The sequence below is a fragment of the Trichosurus vulpecula genome, chromosome 7 (genome assembly GCF_011100635.1).
Source record: "Trichosurus vulpecula isolate mTriVul1 chromosome 7, mTriVul1.pri, whole genome shotgun sequence".
NCBI lineage: Eukaryota > Metazoa > Chordata > Mammalia > Diprotodontia > Phalangeridae > Trichosurus > Trichosurus vulpecula.
In genome coordinates, this window is record NC_050579.1 from 259,561,417 (window position 1) to 259,580,261 (window position 18,845).

The window sequence follows — 18,845 nt, forward strand, 5'->3', positions numbered from 1 at the left end:
CTGTGAGTGTTAAGGGACAGTGCAGGTCAGAGGGAATACTATATACTGTGGGGGTTTCACCAAAGATATATATAACTTCCCCATACATTTGTAGGGACCCACTAAAGAATCTCCATTTTGTATTCCTTAATTTTGCATATATCCACTAGAAAACAATTAGCATCTACTTTCTTTTGTTTTAATCTGGACAGTTTTCTAGTATCTTTCCTTTGTAAGCCATACTCACTCCCTTGACAGTAGGAAAATAAGAATACGTATAGTTGAATGTACTATGTACTGATACGTGTTGTTGTACTGCATCCATTATTAGTGTGAAGGAGAATAGAAGCAATATGGCTATCCTTAGAACATTGGTGCCTATTTTCACTGGCTGTTCCCCATGCCTAGAATTCTTTCCCTCCTCATCTTCACTTCCTCTCTTCCCTAACTACCTTCAGGTCCCAGCTAGATTTTTAACCTTCTGATAAAATGTCTTTGTTGATCTCTCTTAATTCTAGTGCCTTCCCCATGTTGATTATCTGTATTTTTTTTCAAATGTATATTGTTTTTACACAGTTGTTTACCATCAGACTGTGAGCTCCTTGAGAACAAGTACTGCTTGTTGCCTTTCTTTGTATCCCTAGCACATAGCACAGTATCAGTAGCTGTAATAAAGTCTTGTTTAAAAAAAACAACAGAAAGAACACTGGTGCCGAGCAGTATACTCAGAGCCACTCAGAGGACTCTTATTTAAAAGTGCCACATGAATTAAGAGAAGAAGGATATTGAAAGCTTTTTGTGAGCTGCTGTTGATACTTTATTTAGGAAGATGTGAAATACTAAGTGAAGTGGGGCAAAGACAAAACTTTGTTTTCTGTAAGTTGCCTAAGTATATATAGAGCCTTCTAAAATTCTAAGGTAGGAATTTGGGGAAGTATTTGATACTAATTGACAGGCCTCATACAGACTGCATAGGATAAATTCCTTAATCTTGTGAAACTTGAATTTTTTTAGAGATTACCAATTTGCTGAAGAATCTTTTATTTTAAAGTCTTATAAGGCATCTGGTTTGCATTAAAGAGTTCATTCTTTAGGTCAACATTGTTGTTATAAAAATAATCATTCACAGTTATTTCAGTTCTGTTGATGGAGAAGTAAGATACATTCCAGATGGTGACATATTTTGTGCAATAACTCTATTGAAAAGACATTTTTAAAAATAGCCTGGCTTTGTTTCAAAGTAATCGTGGTTCTTGTTAAGGATTAGTAAGGATGTTTTCGTTCTTCCTCATAGTAGAAAATCTTTCGCTATGGAAGAGTTAACTTCTATATGACCATCAGACTGTATAAGTGTGACCTTAATAACATCCCTTATGAATATGAAGTGGAGGTAATGAATAGATTTAAGGGGTTTGATAATGCCTGAACAACTATGGACAGAGGTTCACAACATTGTGTAGGAGGCAGCAACAAAAAGCATTCCAAAGAAACAGAAGAGCAAGGAAGCAAAATGACTGTTGGATGAGGCTTTACAAATAGCTAAGGAAAGTGAGAAGGAAAGATATACCCAACTAAATGCAGAATCCCAGAGTATAGCCAGGAAAAACAAGTAGGTTTTCTTAAATGAGCAATGCAAAGAAATAGAAGAAAACTAGAGTGGGAAAGACAAGAGATCTCTTTGATAAAGTAGAGATATCAAGGGAACATTTCATGCAAAACATGGGCATGATAAAAGACAAAAATGGTAGGGATTTACCAGATGCAGAAGAGATTAAGAGAGGTGGCAAGAATATATAGAAGAACTATACAAGAAAGATCTTAACATCATTGATAACCACAATGGTGTGGCTACTGGTCTAGAGCCAGATATCCTAGAGAATGAAGTGTGCCCTAGGAAGCATTGCTAACAGTAAGGCCAGTGGAGGTAACAGAATTCCAGCAGAGCTGTTTAAAATTCTAAAGGATGATGCTGTTGAAGTGCTGCATTAAATAGGCCAGCAAATTTGGAAAACACAACAGCAACCACTGGATTGGAAAAGATCAGTTGTCCCAATCCTAAAGAAGGGCAGTTACATTTCAGCTTAGCGCATTGTTTATAAACTATTCCAGTAAAATAATTTTTATTCATATGGTGATATGTGTAAAAGATCCACTCTAATGAGAGATTCCAATGACGGAAGTGATGTTATTGACCCAATATTAATATATGTCTATAAATTATTTGAATTACTTCGAGGAATTCACCATTTCATTTTCTTTCTTGAGAGTAAAAGAACACACAAGATAACTGGCTTAGTTTAGGGTTTTACTCTATAAGCATAGACAGTGAAGGTTTTTTCCCTTTGACTAAATATGCCATTCAATAAATATTTATTAATCACCTACTATGTGACAGTGTTCTAAGCACTGGAGAATTATCTTGGTTATTTATCAGTCAGTTTTACCTTTTATAAAATTTTCATTAATTCTTTTAGTGGATATTTAATGAGTTCTTATTCTGTATTTCTTTGTACCTAGGCTGCATTCCTAGGGCTCTTCAGTCAATTTACAAGCATTTATTAAGAGCCTATTATGTTCTGCTAAGTTACTTAGGTTACAAGTACAAAGAAAAGTGCAGACCTGTACTCAAGATTTTTTTTTTATGAAGACCTACACTCAAATGGGAAAGACAATTAGTACATATATAATTATATACAAAAATAAAATAGAGAGAATACATAAGGAATAAATATAAAATACAAAGTGTTCCTAAAGTCTGGACACATAGGCAGTTGACGGCAACGTGGAGTTATTGCATCGAGTTCACGTGAATCTTGCAACCTTTGCATCCCAAATGGTGGAAATCATATTGAAGATGTTATTTGTTAATATTCCAATTAAATAAAATGTTGTTAAATTTCATTCATTTCATTTCTTGAAAATATGTGTTTTTGCCTATGTGTCCAGGCTTTAGGAATACCCTGTAGTTTAAAAGAGAATTTGTGAGGGAAAGAACTAGCTGTTGGGGAGATTAGGAAAGATTTCATATATAGAGTGACACTTGAACTACATCTTGAAGGGGAAAAAGGTTTCTGTAAGGTGGTGCTGAGAAAGGAGTGCCTCACCGAAACTGGAGATGCCTCCTCTGTGAGGAACACAGGAAAGGCCAATTTGGCTGTTGTCAGAGTCAGAGTACAGGAGGGGGAGTAATGTACAATGATTAAACTGGAAAGTTAGATAGGGGTCAGGTTGCAGTGGCCTTTAAAAGATAACCAAAAGAGATGTTATTTTATTCTAAAGGCCATTGGTAGCCACTGGAGTTGATTGAGTCTAGGGAGTAGGGAGGCATTGGGATGGGTGGACATGATCAGATCTGTGTTTAAGGAAAACCTTTTTGGTAGCTGTACATACAATGGGGAAGGAGACCAATTAGAGCTATTGTAATAGTCAGGCAAGTGGTAATGAAAGCCTAATCTAAAGCTGTATCTGTGTGAATGGAGAGAATGAGTCAGTTGTGAGAGATGTGGGAGATGGCAGAACAAGATATGGCAGATGTTGGAATATGTGTAGTGAGGGGGAAGTAGGAGTTAAGTATAATACTGAGATCTTCAGGAGAAGTAGGGAAGTGAGTAAGGGGTTGCTTTTGGGGAGGGAAAGATAAAGAGTTCAGTTTTGGTCATCTTGAATTTAAGATGTCTCTGGGACATCTAGTTTGAAATGTCCCAAGACAGTCGATGATACAGGACTGAAGGTCAGGGGAGAGGCAATATAGATAAATCTATCTGTCTATATCTATATATTTGTGAATTATCTGCATAGAGATGTTAGTTAAACCCTTGATTAGGTTATCAAGAAACTGTAGAGAGAGAAGAAAAGAAGACCCAGAACAGAACCTTGGGAAGCCTGCACAGTTCATGGGCATGATAGGGATCGTAAGCCAGTGAATAACAATGAGAATGAGAAGGAACGGTGAAATAGGTAGGAATAGAACTGTTTAGACTGATCATGATCACTTGGGAGCAAGAGAGGCCGGGTCACTGAGGCAGGATGTATCCCTAGGAGCATGTCACACTGTGATATATTGAGGAGACGTTTCCTATCCTGAAATGCATACCTGTGTTTCTTTCATATTATTCTGGGTAAATTTTTGGATAATAACATCTTAGTCATCTCTTTTTATTAGTTGAGGTATTCCTCTGTGTGTGTGTATTTGCACACATACTGGCACACCTATATGCACATTTATTTTTGGGGTAGCAATAGAGTTCTAGACTTGGTGTCCAGAAGACATGCATTTAAATCCTACCCAAGACACTTAATATCTGTTTGACCTTGACCTCTCTGGTCCTTAGTTACCTTATCTGTAAAATGAGGATATTGAATTTGATTACTGCTAAGGTCCCCTCTAGCTCTTTGATCCTACACACGCACACATGCATGCACTTTCACACTCTCTCTATATTTACTTACATAAATTTATATATGTGTATATGTCATGGAGAGGAAGCGCGTGTTTTAATTATAGATGCTGAGAAATATCTGATGTTTGTTCTTTCTAGAAAGCTAAATTGTAAAGAAAATACTTCTGAAAAAACAGCTACTTAATTGAAAAGATTCAGTCTTTCCTAAACATTCTAGTTAAAAACATTAATGCTAGGAAAATGAATTACAGTAGGACTTTGTATTAATATTCATACCAATGACTGTAACTTAGCTCTTTAACTTACTTTCAGGGCAAGTTTATACGGATCAACTTTGATGTCACTGGTTATATCGTTGGAGCCAACATCGAGACGTGTATCCTATTTCTATGATACAGCATTTCTTAAATAATTTTCTTTTATTTATAATGCTATAAGGTATAAGTAATTGTAATGGTTGATTGGGGTGGAGGGGAGTGTTTTTAGAAGTACTTGAAACATTATGTCAGACATATTTTACCAGTTGGAATACAGTGGGTATTTCCCCATAGAAATCTTTAATTCTTAATTGAACCATCAACTCCTGTGTCAAGATGTCTTTGAAAGAGGCCTTGGTAAAAGATGAAGTTAAAGTTCCTCTGCTGATGTAGTTAGTTGTAATAATCCTGTAAGGCAGTGGGGCTGTCCCAGATACAGACCTGAACAGGATGTCACAAAGATCCTGTGTGACCCTTAGCGAGTAACTTTTCATTCCAGCATTCAGTCAGCTATTTTAGACTGAACGTTGTAGAGCAAGTGCAGATCTTCACTAGGAGTTTCCTCACCAGGAATCCCATATACCAGTAAAATCATGGGTCTGCCTTCCCTCAAGCCCCCATATTAGCTTACTTTGTTCATAGCAATTTAAGGTTTATGAAGTGCTTCTTTTGGTGACAGCCTCTGAGGTATCTATAAAAAAAGTGTCCCAAAACATTGAGGCTCACAAAAAACTAGAAGGAAAAATAAAATGTGTCGCGAAGTTCCTGAGAAATCACAGGTATTTAAAAATTGAAACTTGAAATTGAAAAGCTATAAGTGATTCTAAAAGATTATATGATAATTTCATAATAGATGTTTGATGATAATAGCGGAAAGTACTTGTTAAAAAAGCTTCAATAAAAGCCCAGTTTATGGCAGGCAAATCAACATATTGAGGATCCTAAAACCAGAAGGAAGAATGAATTAAACCCCAAAACAGGATACAAAACTTTCTTTGTAAATGGAAGAAAAGTGAATCAGATAGTCGGGAATAAGCAATAAGCTTCTTAAGCAATAAGAAGTTTCTTAATATTCAATAGAGAAAAAAATTCATGAAAGAAGAAACTGGGATTAGATAAGATACTAGACATATCAATTCAGATTATTTAAGAAATTGAATATTAGAAAAAAATTGAACTCTTACAGAACTTCTTTTTAGAGAAGAAAATTTAACAGATCTGGAACACAAATGTTAAAGTAGCAGAAAATTTCCTAGAGAGAAGTTAAGGGCAATAATTTTATTTTATTTATTTACTTCCAGTTTTCAACATTCACTTCCATAAGTTTTAAATTTTCTCCCCCTCTCTCCCTGAGATGGCATGCAATCCCATATGGGCTCTATATATACGAATTAGTCGTATTGCATAGAAGAATTATAACAAATGGGAGAAACCATGAGAGAGAAAACAAAACAAAAGAGAAAAGAGTCTGCTTTGCTCTGCATTCTGATTCCATAGTTTTTTCTCTGGGTATGGGGGGCGTTTTCCATCATGAGTCCTTTGGAAAAGTTTTAGGTCCTTGCATTGCTGAGAAGGGCTAAGTCTATCAAAATCAGTCCTCGAACACTGTGGCTGTTACTGTGTACCATGTTCTCCTGGTTCTGCTCACTTCACTCAGCATCAGTTCATGTAAGTCAGGAAGTCAGCCTGTTTATCATTTCTTATAGCGCAATAGTATTCCATGACATTCGTGTACCTCAACTTGTTCAGCTATTCCCCAGTTGATGGGCATCCCCTCAATTTCTAGTTCTTGGCCACCACAAAAAGAGCTGCTATAAATATTTTTGTATATATGGGTCCTTAATTATAAAAGAATACGTAAATTCTATACAAACCAAAGAGAATTATGACCTTGGAGGCAGAGTACACAGAAACAACTTAAGAATCATGGGTCTCCCATGCAAATAAAAAACTAGAAAATTGTCATATAGAAAATTAAACAGAAAAGTGTCCCTAAATTTTGAATAGAGAAAATAAAAGCATTGATCAAGAAAATAAACATAAACTACCTGAAAAACCTTGAAACTCCTAAGACATGTGGCAATCAGATTTACTTGAAAAAGGCCAAATTTCGCAATCAGCCAGGGAAAGCATTTGAAATATGAAGGAAAAGAAACTTGAAAATACTCAGTAGCCACAAGAACTTGCAGAAGACAAGGCAAGACAAGCATTTGTTAACCACCCATACAACCAGAAGGAAAGATGGTCTCTGTCTTCAGTGAACTTATGCCCCAGTAGGGGAAGACAAGACATTGGGAACTGGGAAAGGAAATGGAGAAAGTCTTAAGTGCAGCTGGGAAGGCAGTGAAGGTTGGCTGTCCTGACCTTTTCCCAAAGGTGGGGCCCCAGGAATAACTCAACAGTACAATAATGGGACCAGTATAGTTGTGATGGTTCACTGAATAGAGCGGAGTGTTTCATTCCAAAACGCTCCAGCTATAACCCCAGATGACAGTTGCTAAGTCCTTTCATTCTGCCTTTGTAACATTTCTTATACAAGGCTCCTTCTTACTTTTTATACAGTCAGCATCCACAACCGTCATCACCTCATGCCTGGACTATGGTAATAGCCTTCTGGTTGGTCTCTCTTCCTCAAGTCTCTTCTCACTTCAGGCAATTCTCTACTCCATTGTCAGATCAGTATTCCTAAATTGCAGGTCTTACCATGTCATCCCACTATTAATTACACTTCTGCTTGACTTTTAAAACTCTTCATACCCTGGCCCCTACCTACCTTTCTAGTCTTTTTATACATTATTCCTTTTCCTGTACTCTGTGATTTAGTAATGCTAGGCTCCTTTCTGTCCTTGAGCTTTGTGTACTTTCACTGGCTGTTCTTCATGCCTTCATGGTGTCCTTCTTCATCTGCTTCCTGGCTTCTTTCAGGTCTCATATAAAACCTGACCACCTGCAAGAAGCCCTTCCTGATCCACCATAATTCTAATGCCTTCCCTCCATTGTATATCTCCAATTCATCCTGTGTATATCTTGTTTGTACATAGGTGTTTGCATGTTGTCTCATTAGACTGTGAGCTCCTTGAGAGCAGGGATTGTTTTTACCCTTCTTTGTAAACAGGTTTTTTTGGGGAACAATGCTTAGGATAATGCCTGTTGTATAGAAGGCATGTATTTAATAAATGCATGTTGCTTGTTGTCTTACCATGCAAATTTGAGTTTAATCACAAATGAAAAAGGATGAACAATCGAGAAAAGGGTAGCATTTGAGTCATTCCTGGATACTGTTTCCTCCCTTCGCACCACCACCACCACCACCACCCCCCTCCCCCCCGGGAGCAAAATCACGAATGGAATATTCAGTTTGTAAAGGTCCCAACCATAGAAATAAGTACAAATAAACAGGAAAGAAATCACTTATTTCTTGTTTGGAGATTAGTTTAAATTCCAGTATTATAAAATCAACAAATAAGTTTAGAGTAGAACTTTTGAAATGACAAGAAAAAAAGATTAATTAAAAAACAAAGACTATAAAACTTTTAAAAAAACAAATTGAAAAACATTTAGCTAATCTGATGGAAATATATGGAAGAAAAAAGATAATATGAAAATATATATTTCTCAGCACCAAGTCTTAGAAAAATAGGCCATGGTCAAGGCCACAGAAAAATTATAAATAAATGCAAGAAACACAAATATGAAGCGCATCCTTTACAGAAATAAAAATGACACAATAAAAACACTTACACACACTGGGAGTGCAAGCAAAAGATACAACCATAAATGGAGATTTCAGAGTGATTGGAATAATGAGTGAATTAAAGAAGAAATCATAGAAGCAATAATTATGTGAAAGGGAGTGGTAATATAGAGAAAACATGTCTATCAAGGACAAAGCCAAAGCAATACTCAAAAGAAAAATTATATTCCAGAACAAATACATTAGCAAAATAGAAGATGAATGTACCAAATGCACAATTTTTAAGATTTAGAAAATAAGCCCAAAATAAAGATAAAAAGGAAAATTTCAAAATTATGGGAAAAATAAAAACAAAAGTATATAATTTATAAAGCTAAAAGCTACTACTTTGAAACAATTAACAAAATCAAAAAAACTTTAGCTAATTTTTAAAGGGAAGCAGAGTCAGAATCCAAAGTAACCAAATTATGACAAAAAGTTATTTAAATAATTTAAGAAAAGGCATTTGAGCTGAATGCCTTGTCCAGTTGGATGTATAGAAGAAATTTGGAGAAAATTCTAGAATGGATCATGAAAGGGTTAATTGTCCAATATTCTAAATTGAGACATGTTAATTACAAAGAAACATGATAAGTTAATCATGAACAGATTTTGGTAGATTTGTATCTTGTTTTTTATGCTAAATTAGTAACTGAAGGTATGCTTTGGAATAGAGAGATGTTCTCTTGTCAGACCTCGTCCAGGGTACCAGTGTTTGGTTGGAGAGCAGTATCCAGGGAAAGGCAGCTAGAACATCAGGTGCATCTCATAGAGATGAAAACTGGGCGTGTTTAGCCTGGAGAAGAGAAGGCTCATGTTTGCTGTACTCAAGCATGTGAAAGACTGTCACGTACAAGAGGGATTTGACTTGTGTTTGGCCCCAGAGGGCAGGAACAACAAAGGGAAGTTGAAAGGAGCCTAATTTAGGTTTGATGTCTTGAAAAGCTTCTAACAAAAAAGTAGTAAGTTCCCCCTCAAACGTTTTCAGGCAGAAGTTAGCCACCTTTTGGATAATTTACAGCGTAGATTGTTCTAGACAGCTGCTAAGATCCCCTCCATTTCTTATATTCTATGATAATGCAATTCTAAGAATTCTGTCAAATTTTTGAAGATTAACTGCGATATATAAATTATTCTCAAATTGAGAAAGAAAACCCTTTTTCCAGTCTCCTTTTATTGAGACAAATGTAGTCTTAATACTTAAATTGTGGGAGGTTAAAACAATGTGATGTGCATGTTTCAGAAAGTTTTAATAAAACCCTGGCAAAAAGCTTACAATAGTTAGTATATCCTAAAAGTTATTTATTGTGACCACATTGGATTTGCACCAGGAATTCAAGCAAGGGAAACCATTGTTTTCCTAATACCATTAATCATGAGGAGGTGGGGGGCATTGTCCAAAACCATATGATAGCTAAAGACATTGAATAAGTCATAGACAATGTACAACATTCATTTATGCACAGCATAAACAGAAGATCTTTAAAAATAATGAAGAACATAGTATTATCTGATATGGGGAGTCTTCTGCAATATATACAGAGCTAAAGCAACGGTGACTCTTTTAACTCTGTTAAGAGTTGTAATTGCTCTAGTAAAGCGTGTGATGCATTGAGAGAGGAGAAATTAAAGGCATAATGGTATGCAAAGGGAGAAGTAAAAAATTTTTTCATTAATATAACATGATGGTTTACTTACAAAATCCTAGAAATAAAACCAACAAAATCAAGATTTCTATATAGTAATAACAAAAAAATAGAAAGGGAAGCTCCATGTAAAATAATTAGAAAATGTTCCTTAGAAAAATAAGGAGGAGACCTGGGATTTCATTGGTAAAAGATACTTCCAAGGAGTAACTTGATCTGCCAATGAAGGTCACTACCTTCTCTGGAGAGATTCCTAGAGCCCTGAGAGCAATAATCATCAGACTAGTTGGCACTGGGTTAAAAATAGGAAAGTAGATTTTTGGAACAAACTAGATGAGGAGGAAACCAGAAACAATTGAATGCAACCCTGAGAATGGTGATAGCTCAGGCAAGAATTATGTATTTGACAAGAATTGCTGGGCAACCTGGAAAATGGTTTGGACAAAGTTAGGTTTAGATCAATAGCTTACACCACATAACCACAATAAACTGCATACATGAATATCAAAAGTCATGCCATAATTGAAAAAGATGATTAGAAACTTTGGGGCAGTGAGATGGTTGCAGTAGGTAAAGCACTGGGTCAGAAGTCCCCAAGACCTAAGTTCAAATCTAGCCTTAGACACTATCTCTCTGACCTTGGGCAAGCTACTTAGCCTCTGTTTGCCTTAGTTTCCTCATTGGTAAACATTGGGATAGTAATGGGACTTACCCCATAGGCTTGTGAGGATCCAGTGAAATAATTATAAAGCATTTAGCACAGTGCTTGGCACATAATAGGTGCTATGAAAATGTTTTTTATTATTCCAGTTATTGATTTGGTCAAAATTCTTGATGAAATTAGGTATATGTATATATATAAAGAAAACTATGTAATAACATAGTTTTAATTATGTAACATTGAAAAGTTTTTGCATGAACCAAATCAATCTGTACTAGAACATGAAGGAAGCTGTCAGTAGGAGGAAGATATTTTTCTCAATGTAAATGATAGAAAAATATTTCTGTCTCTAGTTAAGTGTCTGGTTCTAGATATATAGGGAACTAATACAAATATCTAAGACTAAGAGCTATTCCCAGTAGAGAAGTAGTCAAAGGATGTAAACAAACAGTTCTCAAAAGGATGACTGGAAACTATTAAGGGCCATTGAAATGCTACCCTAATTTACCAATAGTAGCAGAAATGTAAATTGAAATAGCTGAGATTTGATCTCAGTAAATTGAAAAAAGATGGTAAAAATGAGGATAGGATATATTGGGGGGAATGGGGAAAGGCAGGCAAATAAATATGCTGTTGGTGGGGCCATGATTTGGTCCCTTTTTTCTGGAAAGCCATTTGCAATTGCGCTAAGGGAATAAACTATCCATACCCTGTGGCCTAGTGATAGATGCTGTTACATATGACCAAAAGGTCAAGGGTTGAAAGCATTGTTTTTTTTCTACATAAAGGTATTTTATGGCAGCAGTAACAAAGAACTAGAAAAAAAGTGTATGCCCATTGTTGGGAGGGTGGCCTTAAAGAGTCGTGGTACATGAATATAATGGAATATGATTGCACTGAGAGAAATGGGAAAATTTAAATGAATTTATGCGGTGAAGTAAGCAGAATCAAGAAAACAATATTCAGGATGACTACAACTGTGGAAGTGGAAAGAACAGTAAAACAATGGGAAAACTTAGTCTTTTGTAATTATAATGGATGTGCATAATGCCAGATGAGATATGAGAATGCTCCTCTGTCCTTTTTTTGCAGACCTAGCGTAAATATGCAGCACTGCATATAATGTCAGATTTGGTTAATAGGTTTGTTATTTTGCCTTAACTGTTATTTTTTGTCTATCTCTTTTTAATTCTTTGTTTTAAAAGTTGTTTCTGGTGGGAATGGGGTTGTCATTCAGAAATGTAGGTGATCTAAATTAAGAAAGAGGTTAATGAGGTTTGTTTTTTTTTAAATGCTTCTTCTCTGCCATTGTTTCCTAGATCCTTAAGTTGTCCATTTGGATCAGGAGTTTCTTAACCTTGTGTCTGTGGATACCTTTCAGGAGGGTCTTTGAACTTGGATGGGAAAATTAATTACATCTTTATTTCAATATGGTTGATCTTCTTTGGAATCCTATATAATTTATTTTTTACTTTTAAAAATGTTATTTTGGGAAAGGGTCTGTAGGCTTCACCAGGTTGCTGAAGGTGTCCATGAAGCAGAAAAAGTTAAGAATCCTTGAATATGTCATTTAATACTGACCCTATCTGTAATGAATTTTCCCAGCTGAATCTTTTCTGATAATAGGAAAGGGGGTGGGGTGGGAGTGGGGTTCCTGGAAAGAGACCTTAAGAATTGTCTGGTCCAAGTTTTACAAATGGGGAAAGATGATACAAAGATCTTGAACTGTCATGTGTGTTTCCATTGCGTTGTCCAAATCATGTAGGCCCAATTTCTTCCACACTAAATTATAAGAGACTAGATGTCTTTGAAATAAATGACAAAAAAGAAAATAACTCCTCACCCCTCCAAAAAACCCACTGTTATTGGGGTAGGCTATCATTCTCTTTTTCTAGTAACTCTAAGGCATAAGCAGACACAACTTTCACAAGTAGTTTAATGAAGGACAAACAAGAATGATAGCCTTCACTTGAGGTTTGGCTGACCTTTGGATTCTTCTAGTCTAATGACTGAATGTAGGAAGCAGACTGAAATAGAGCTTGTGTATATTGTCTTTTTGGATCACACTTAAGAGTATTTTCGTTGATTTGTTCCATTATACCTACAATAGCATTTGTCATGTGAATGGGGAAAAGTAGATTATGACACTGTTAATAGACTTACTACTGGACTAGGGGTCCCAGCGCCACCATCTCACTATATGACCTTGAACAGGCTCTGTGGGGAGTGGCCTTCATGAAAAGGACAGAGGGCCAGGTGAGACAAGCTCTCAGCTCATCTGTGGCTCCAGTGTCCTCGGGTTTTGGAGACCCTTTCACTAAGGGTGATGCTCCCCTGGTGCACTTACGTGTCTGCCTACAGCAAGTCTCCCCTGACCAGGATCACGGGATCCAGAGCTGGAAGGGACCTGCAAGGCCATCAAGGTCAACTCCCTCCTTTGATCGAGGAAGACAGTGACGCCCCTGTCAAAAAAATAAAAAAACCAAAAACTTTTCGCATTCTAGAATCCTAGTGAGAGAAAACCAAACCCCAGAGATACATGTACCTGTCATAGCCACTAGCTTATCTACTCCTGAAATTGTCCCATAAATGCCTTCAAGAAGCCTATGGTGGCCACACTTTTCAACATATTTAATCCTTAACTGCTCTAACTCAGATCTTTTGGAAAAGTCTCGAGCAGTTCGTCAAGCTAAAGATGAACGTACATTTCACATATTTTACCAACTGCTGTCTGGAGCAGGGGAACATTTAAAGTGTAAGTTACAAGTGCATTGAATAAAACAGCAAAAAGTTTCAAATTTTTTCTTCAAATATTTTTGATTTAATAATAGAGCTTAGTCTTTTCTCTTTAAACAATCAAGGTTTAGGGTTTACTACAATTGTACCTTTTAAAAATACCAGTATAGTCCCAGGTGATAATAGGTGGCTGGTCTACATGCTGTTTTCTATCGCTAAGCCAAAAGTAAAGCTTGTTTTTTAAATAACTGTTTAGGCCAGAGCATGTGTTGGGTTTTTTGGAATACAAGTGGACTTTCTCAGTTTAAAGTTGAAGTGTTTCCAGCCTTCAGTTGCATAAACTAAATTAAAAATCTGTATAAAGATTGGGAGATGTTATGATTGGCATTCTTTTGCTTATGAACAAATATAGAATTTAGATTTTTTTTAAAAGCCTGTGTTTTTGCCAAATTTTCTGTGATATGATTTAAAAAGTGAATAGAAAGGCAACAGGCAATGCTAGGTAAAGGGATAGATGGATTTTCAGTCAGGTGATTTTCATGGTATTGCTTGTATTTTAGATAGACTGTTATGGATGCCTAAAGCAGATACTGGAACACAGTCATTTATATGGATGTTAATTATGGGTGATTGAGAACATGATGTAATTAATGGAAATAGGAAAATGAGACATGGGGTAAAGATTGGTTTTTGAGTCCTCCTGCTGTCTACAAAGTTCTAATCCCAAAACAGATAACTAAATAACCTAAAATTGGGAAAGTGCAGTTGAGATAATGATAATCTGTTATGCTGTAGTTATAGTTCATTTCAAATACTAAAGTAAATGATTGTCCATTTATGAGTAATTGCTAAAAAATTGTTTTATTTTGTTTTTCCCTCAGCCGACTTGCTTCTTGAAGGATTTAATAACTATAGATTTTTATCCAATGGCTATATCCCTATTCCTGGACAGCAAGACAAAGATAACTTTCAAGAAACAATGGAAGCGATGCACATAATGGGCTTCTCTCATGATGAAATCTTGTGTATGTGTGGGATCTGTAAGATCCAATGTGCACTTCAGTAGAACTTTTAAACATTGGTCAATCAAACCTTCACAAAGCTGCCAAAATAATCTTCCCAAAGCACAGGTCTGACCATGTCACTTTCTGCCTCAAAACGTTCAGTGTCTCCCTGTTGCTTATAGAATAAAATAGAAACCACATTAGCCTGGAATGTAAGCCCTCCACACTCTGTTTTCACATCTCCAGATTAAATTCAAGCCACTCTCCTTCATGATTCTATGTCTCACCCCTCATGCTCCCCATAAAAACCCAAACTGGAGTGCTATAATGTTCCCTGAACTTGGCATCTTCTCTGTGTACAGTGGTGTAGCCTCTATGGCTGAGGGCCTATGTGATCTTTCTGAGCTGAAAGTGCTCTCTCCTCACGTTTTCTTTAAATACTTTTTTAAAAGTTCTCTTGAAAACTCAAGGGAGTTCTCCTTTCCTTCAGTCAAATACTCTATATCCTTTAATCTGAATGTGGCCTGTAATCTTCCCTCATAGCCTGTAAGTTCTTGTAAATAGGAACTACAATTTTTCATGTTTGTTCTCTAGTGCATTATATTTATAGGTGGTAATTTCTTAATTTTTTTTTTCATTGTATTGACTAGATCTAAAATGGGATAAAATTAGCAAAAAATCTTACACCTTTTTTTTTTTTTAAAAAGCTTTGGGTTTGCTAACCTGTAACAGGAATTATAAGCTTAAGAAAGAACATTGAGAAATTTTGGACCTAATTTGAATGTATCACTAGCTCAGTTTGATTAAAAAAATTTTTTTGTTAATATCTTTTGCATTTGCCTTTTAACATAGCAATGCTTAAAGTAGTGTCTTCAGTGCTACAGTTTGGAAACATCTCCTTTAAAAAAGAGAGGAATACTGATCAAGCTTCAATGCCAGAAAACACAGGTAACCTAATGAAGTCATTTTAATTTTGATTATAAAACATGATAGTAAATATGAGAGGGAAGAGGGAGAAACACATTTAACTCTTTATCATATAACTAAAACGTTCTCGTTTCAAACCTAAATATGCAACTTTGAAACTTGCCCATTGCTTCTGCTTCTGTCTTCTGGAGCCAGGTTGAGCATGTTTAATTCTATAGCATATACATGCAAGGCTTCTAGTACTTCAAAACAGCTCTCAAGTATTCTGTTGTCTCAGCCAACTATCCCTAGTTCTGTCAAGTTATCCTTATGTGGCACGATCTCAAGGCCCCGCATGCTTTCTAACTTAACAACAATCCTTCCTAGACTGTGGTAATTAGAAGTGAACGCAGTATTCCAGATACAGTTTAACTACAGACCCTTACATTCACTGTTATGAAAGTTATGCCTTATCAAGGGAGCCCATGATTTTAATCGCCTTATTGGTTCCCATATCATTCTTTTTACTCATATTGAGCTTGCAGTTACTAAAACCCCAATCTTTATTGGGTGCATTGCTGTCTAGCCACACTGTCTCCTTTTTATACTTGTTTTGTAGTTGTGTACTTTTTTTTTACCTCAGGCATAAGAATCTTAACTTTCCTCTATAAAATGTTAGATCATTTGTTTAGCCCAGTATTGTGACCTGTCAGGATGTTTATTACCCTGGAATCCATTGTACAAACTGACTCTCTCAGCTTTATGTCGTTTGTGGCTCTGATACATATGCTGATGTTTTTCATGTCAGAGATAAAATGTGAGCATTTTACTGGCAACCTAGCTGACGCAGGACTGTTAATGGTACGGGGTACACAGCCAGTATCCAAATCTATTTTCTGGTATAGCTATCTAGCTAGACTACCTCTCTATCTTTCCCACAAGAATAATGTGATAAGTTTTATTCAAATCTAGATAAAGTATGACATTCTGTCATCTAGCAGTCTTCGTTACCTTTTCAAAAAAGTAATGAAGTTTGTCTGATATGACCTGTTCTTGGTGAAGCCACATTGACTCTTTGTGATCACTGCTTCCTTTTAGAAACATTCTTGTTGTTGAGTTGTTATCGTCTTGTCTGACTCTTTGTGACCCCATTTGGGGTTTTCTTGGCAAAGATACTGGAGTGGTTTGCCATTTCCTTCTCTAGCTCATTTTACAGATGAGGAAACTGAGGCAAATAGGGTGAAGTGACTTGCCCAGGGTTACACAGCTAGTAAGTGCCTGACACCAGATTTGAACTCAGAAAGATGTCTTCCTGACTCCAGGCTCAGCTGTTGGCAGGAATCTAAAGTAAGCTTACTAGCCTAGAATTAAGGAAAATTATATATTCCACAGGGGGACATCTTCTCCTAACTTCCCATGATTGTCTTCTTCAATGCCATTTTCACTCATAAAAACAACATACGTGGAACCTCTATTGATAGTAAGTGCAAAAGTGGTGACACCATCGTCCTTGTTAACAAAGAGCTTCTCATAAACACTTTGACACTTTCTATTTTTCACCTCCTTGTTCTTGCAGTAACATTCTTAAGTGCCTTTGGGATGACTGCTTCGCCTCTTGCCCATCATAAAACAACTTTTTTTGTCTTCTGTTTCTCCCCGTTTTATGAAGTGTTAATGCTTATGTTATTCCATCGTTGTCTTCTTTAAGATTTTATAGATGAATTTAAATTCTAAAAGAATGTTGCAACCCAACACAGTTGACTGAGAGGTACACAGAATATGAGATTCCACCATTTTATTGTGCTATCTTTTTTAAAAAAATCCTTTGATTCAGTAGAGCAGCAAAATACTGCCTAGTTTTTCTCCTGTACTTTTTATAGGCTCCGAAGACAGTTCCTAAAGAGGAGTTGAGAACTTTCAGATTTAATGTAAATAATTAGCTATTAAAATGGTAAGTAAATCATGAAGGAATTGGGAGTGCTCACTCTAGAAAAGTGTAGACTAAGGAAGATAGGCCAACTATCTTCACATCTCTGAACAGGAGCCAAAAAACTGGCCTCTGCTGGCTTTTGTGTGGCCTGCATGCTAAGGATGGCTTTAAATTTTAAAATAAATTAGGTTGCTTTAAAAGAAGAAAAAGTATGACTGGACTTACACTTTCACTTTTTCTTCCCCACAGCAGCACTAGTGTAAAGAGCTCCACTCTAATGATTTAAAGACCTGAATTCTAGCCCAAGCTTTACCATTTAAATGTAACAGTGATTATGATAGCTCTCATTTGTTCAGTTTTAATTTGGAATGGTGGTTTGACACATAAAACTTTAGTGATAAGAATTAGACCTGTGATTTTGTTGGCATAAAGGACTCTAGGATCAGGCAATTCCTTCTATCAATGAAAGCACCTTTTCTGGAACTTAGAACCTCTTAGAGTTGCCAGGAGTACTAAGAAGTTGAGTGACTGCCCAGGTTCAAATGGCTAGTATGTGTCAGAGGTAGGTCTTCCTGGGTTTGAGACTGGCTAAGGAGCTAGTCTAAATTGCTACCTCTATTTATATTTATTTATATAAATTATACTTTTTGTGTCAGTTTTGCCGGTCTCAAAAATACATGGGATTATCACTTGCTAGGTGATGCAGTTGAGAGTGCAGGGCCTGAAATCAGGAAGACTCATCTTCCCGAGTTCACATCTGGTGTCAGACACTAGCTGTGTGACCCTGGGTAAGTCATGTTATCCTGTTTGCCTCAGTTTCCTCATCTGTAAAATGACCTGGAGAAGGAAATGGCAAATCACTCCAGTATCTTTGCCAAGAAAACCCCAAATGGGGTCATGAGGTCAGACACAATTGAAAAACAATGTAATCATTGTGATTCATCAGAATCATACTTTGCCCTAGAAGATAACTTAAAAATAACTTAGGTCAGCCCTCCCATGATGAATATCTCAAATTGTTGCTAAGCTAGTCCGTCTAAGTCTTTTCAGCAGGGAGGATTTGAGAGAACTTAGAAAATCTAGGATCACTCATTCCTCATGACAAAGCTCATTAGGAGAGCACTTATTAAATAATATAGGATCACTTGAATCAGTCATACCAAAATACTGTTTGCCTTTTAGATGTCTTCTATTTTGTCTCTTTTCTACTTTTTTTCTCATGTTTCTTACTTCTTGGTCCTTGCCTTTATTTATGTTCAGGTCTGTATTTTTCTTGTGTCTGCCGGTTCATGTATGTTGTTCCAGAAAACATCTGTAACATCCATCCTTTGTAGGCTCAGTTCTTGGTAATTGGAGAGGGGAAGGGTAGAGAGAAACACATCAGTTTTTTGCCTTATCACATTGACTCATTTACCTCCCCTTAAGACTCCCAGCACACATCTTGTTTAACCACACCTGCCTCATTCGGTGCTTGTGAAAATTCAGGTGTCTTAAGTGTAGGCCTTTACCTTTGTCCTTATTAAATGCCATCTATTATGCTTGGTCTACCAGAAATGAGAGTTGTCACTTTGTGGTTGTTCCTTTTTTAGTCAC

General features: G+C 36.4%; 1 protein-coding gene across 4 annotated transcripts in view; it reads left to right on the top strand.

The window, feature by feature from the left end:
• MYH10 (myosin heavy chain 10) overlaps positions 1-18,845 on the top strand; it is a 195,782-nt gene that overhangs the window by 75,922 nt on the left and 101,015 nt on the right. For all 4 annotated transcript variants that reach the window (XM_036767252.1, XM_036767251.1, XM_036767250.1 and 1 more), the window contains 4 exons: positions 4,692-4,755; positions 13,333-13,431; positions 14,294-14,437; positions 15,269-15,364. In XM_036767252.1, the coding sequence (XP_036623147.1) occupies positions 4,692-4,755; positions 13,333-13,431; positions 14,294-14,437; positions 15,269-15,364 (403 nt within the window). The remainder of the gene's footprint in view (positions 1-4,691; positions 4,756-13,332; positions 13,432-14,293; positions 14,438-15,268; positions 15,365-18,845) is intronic.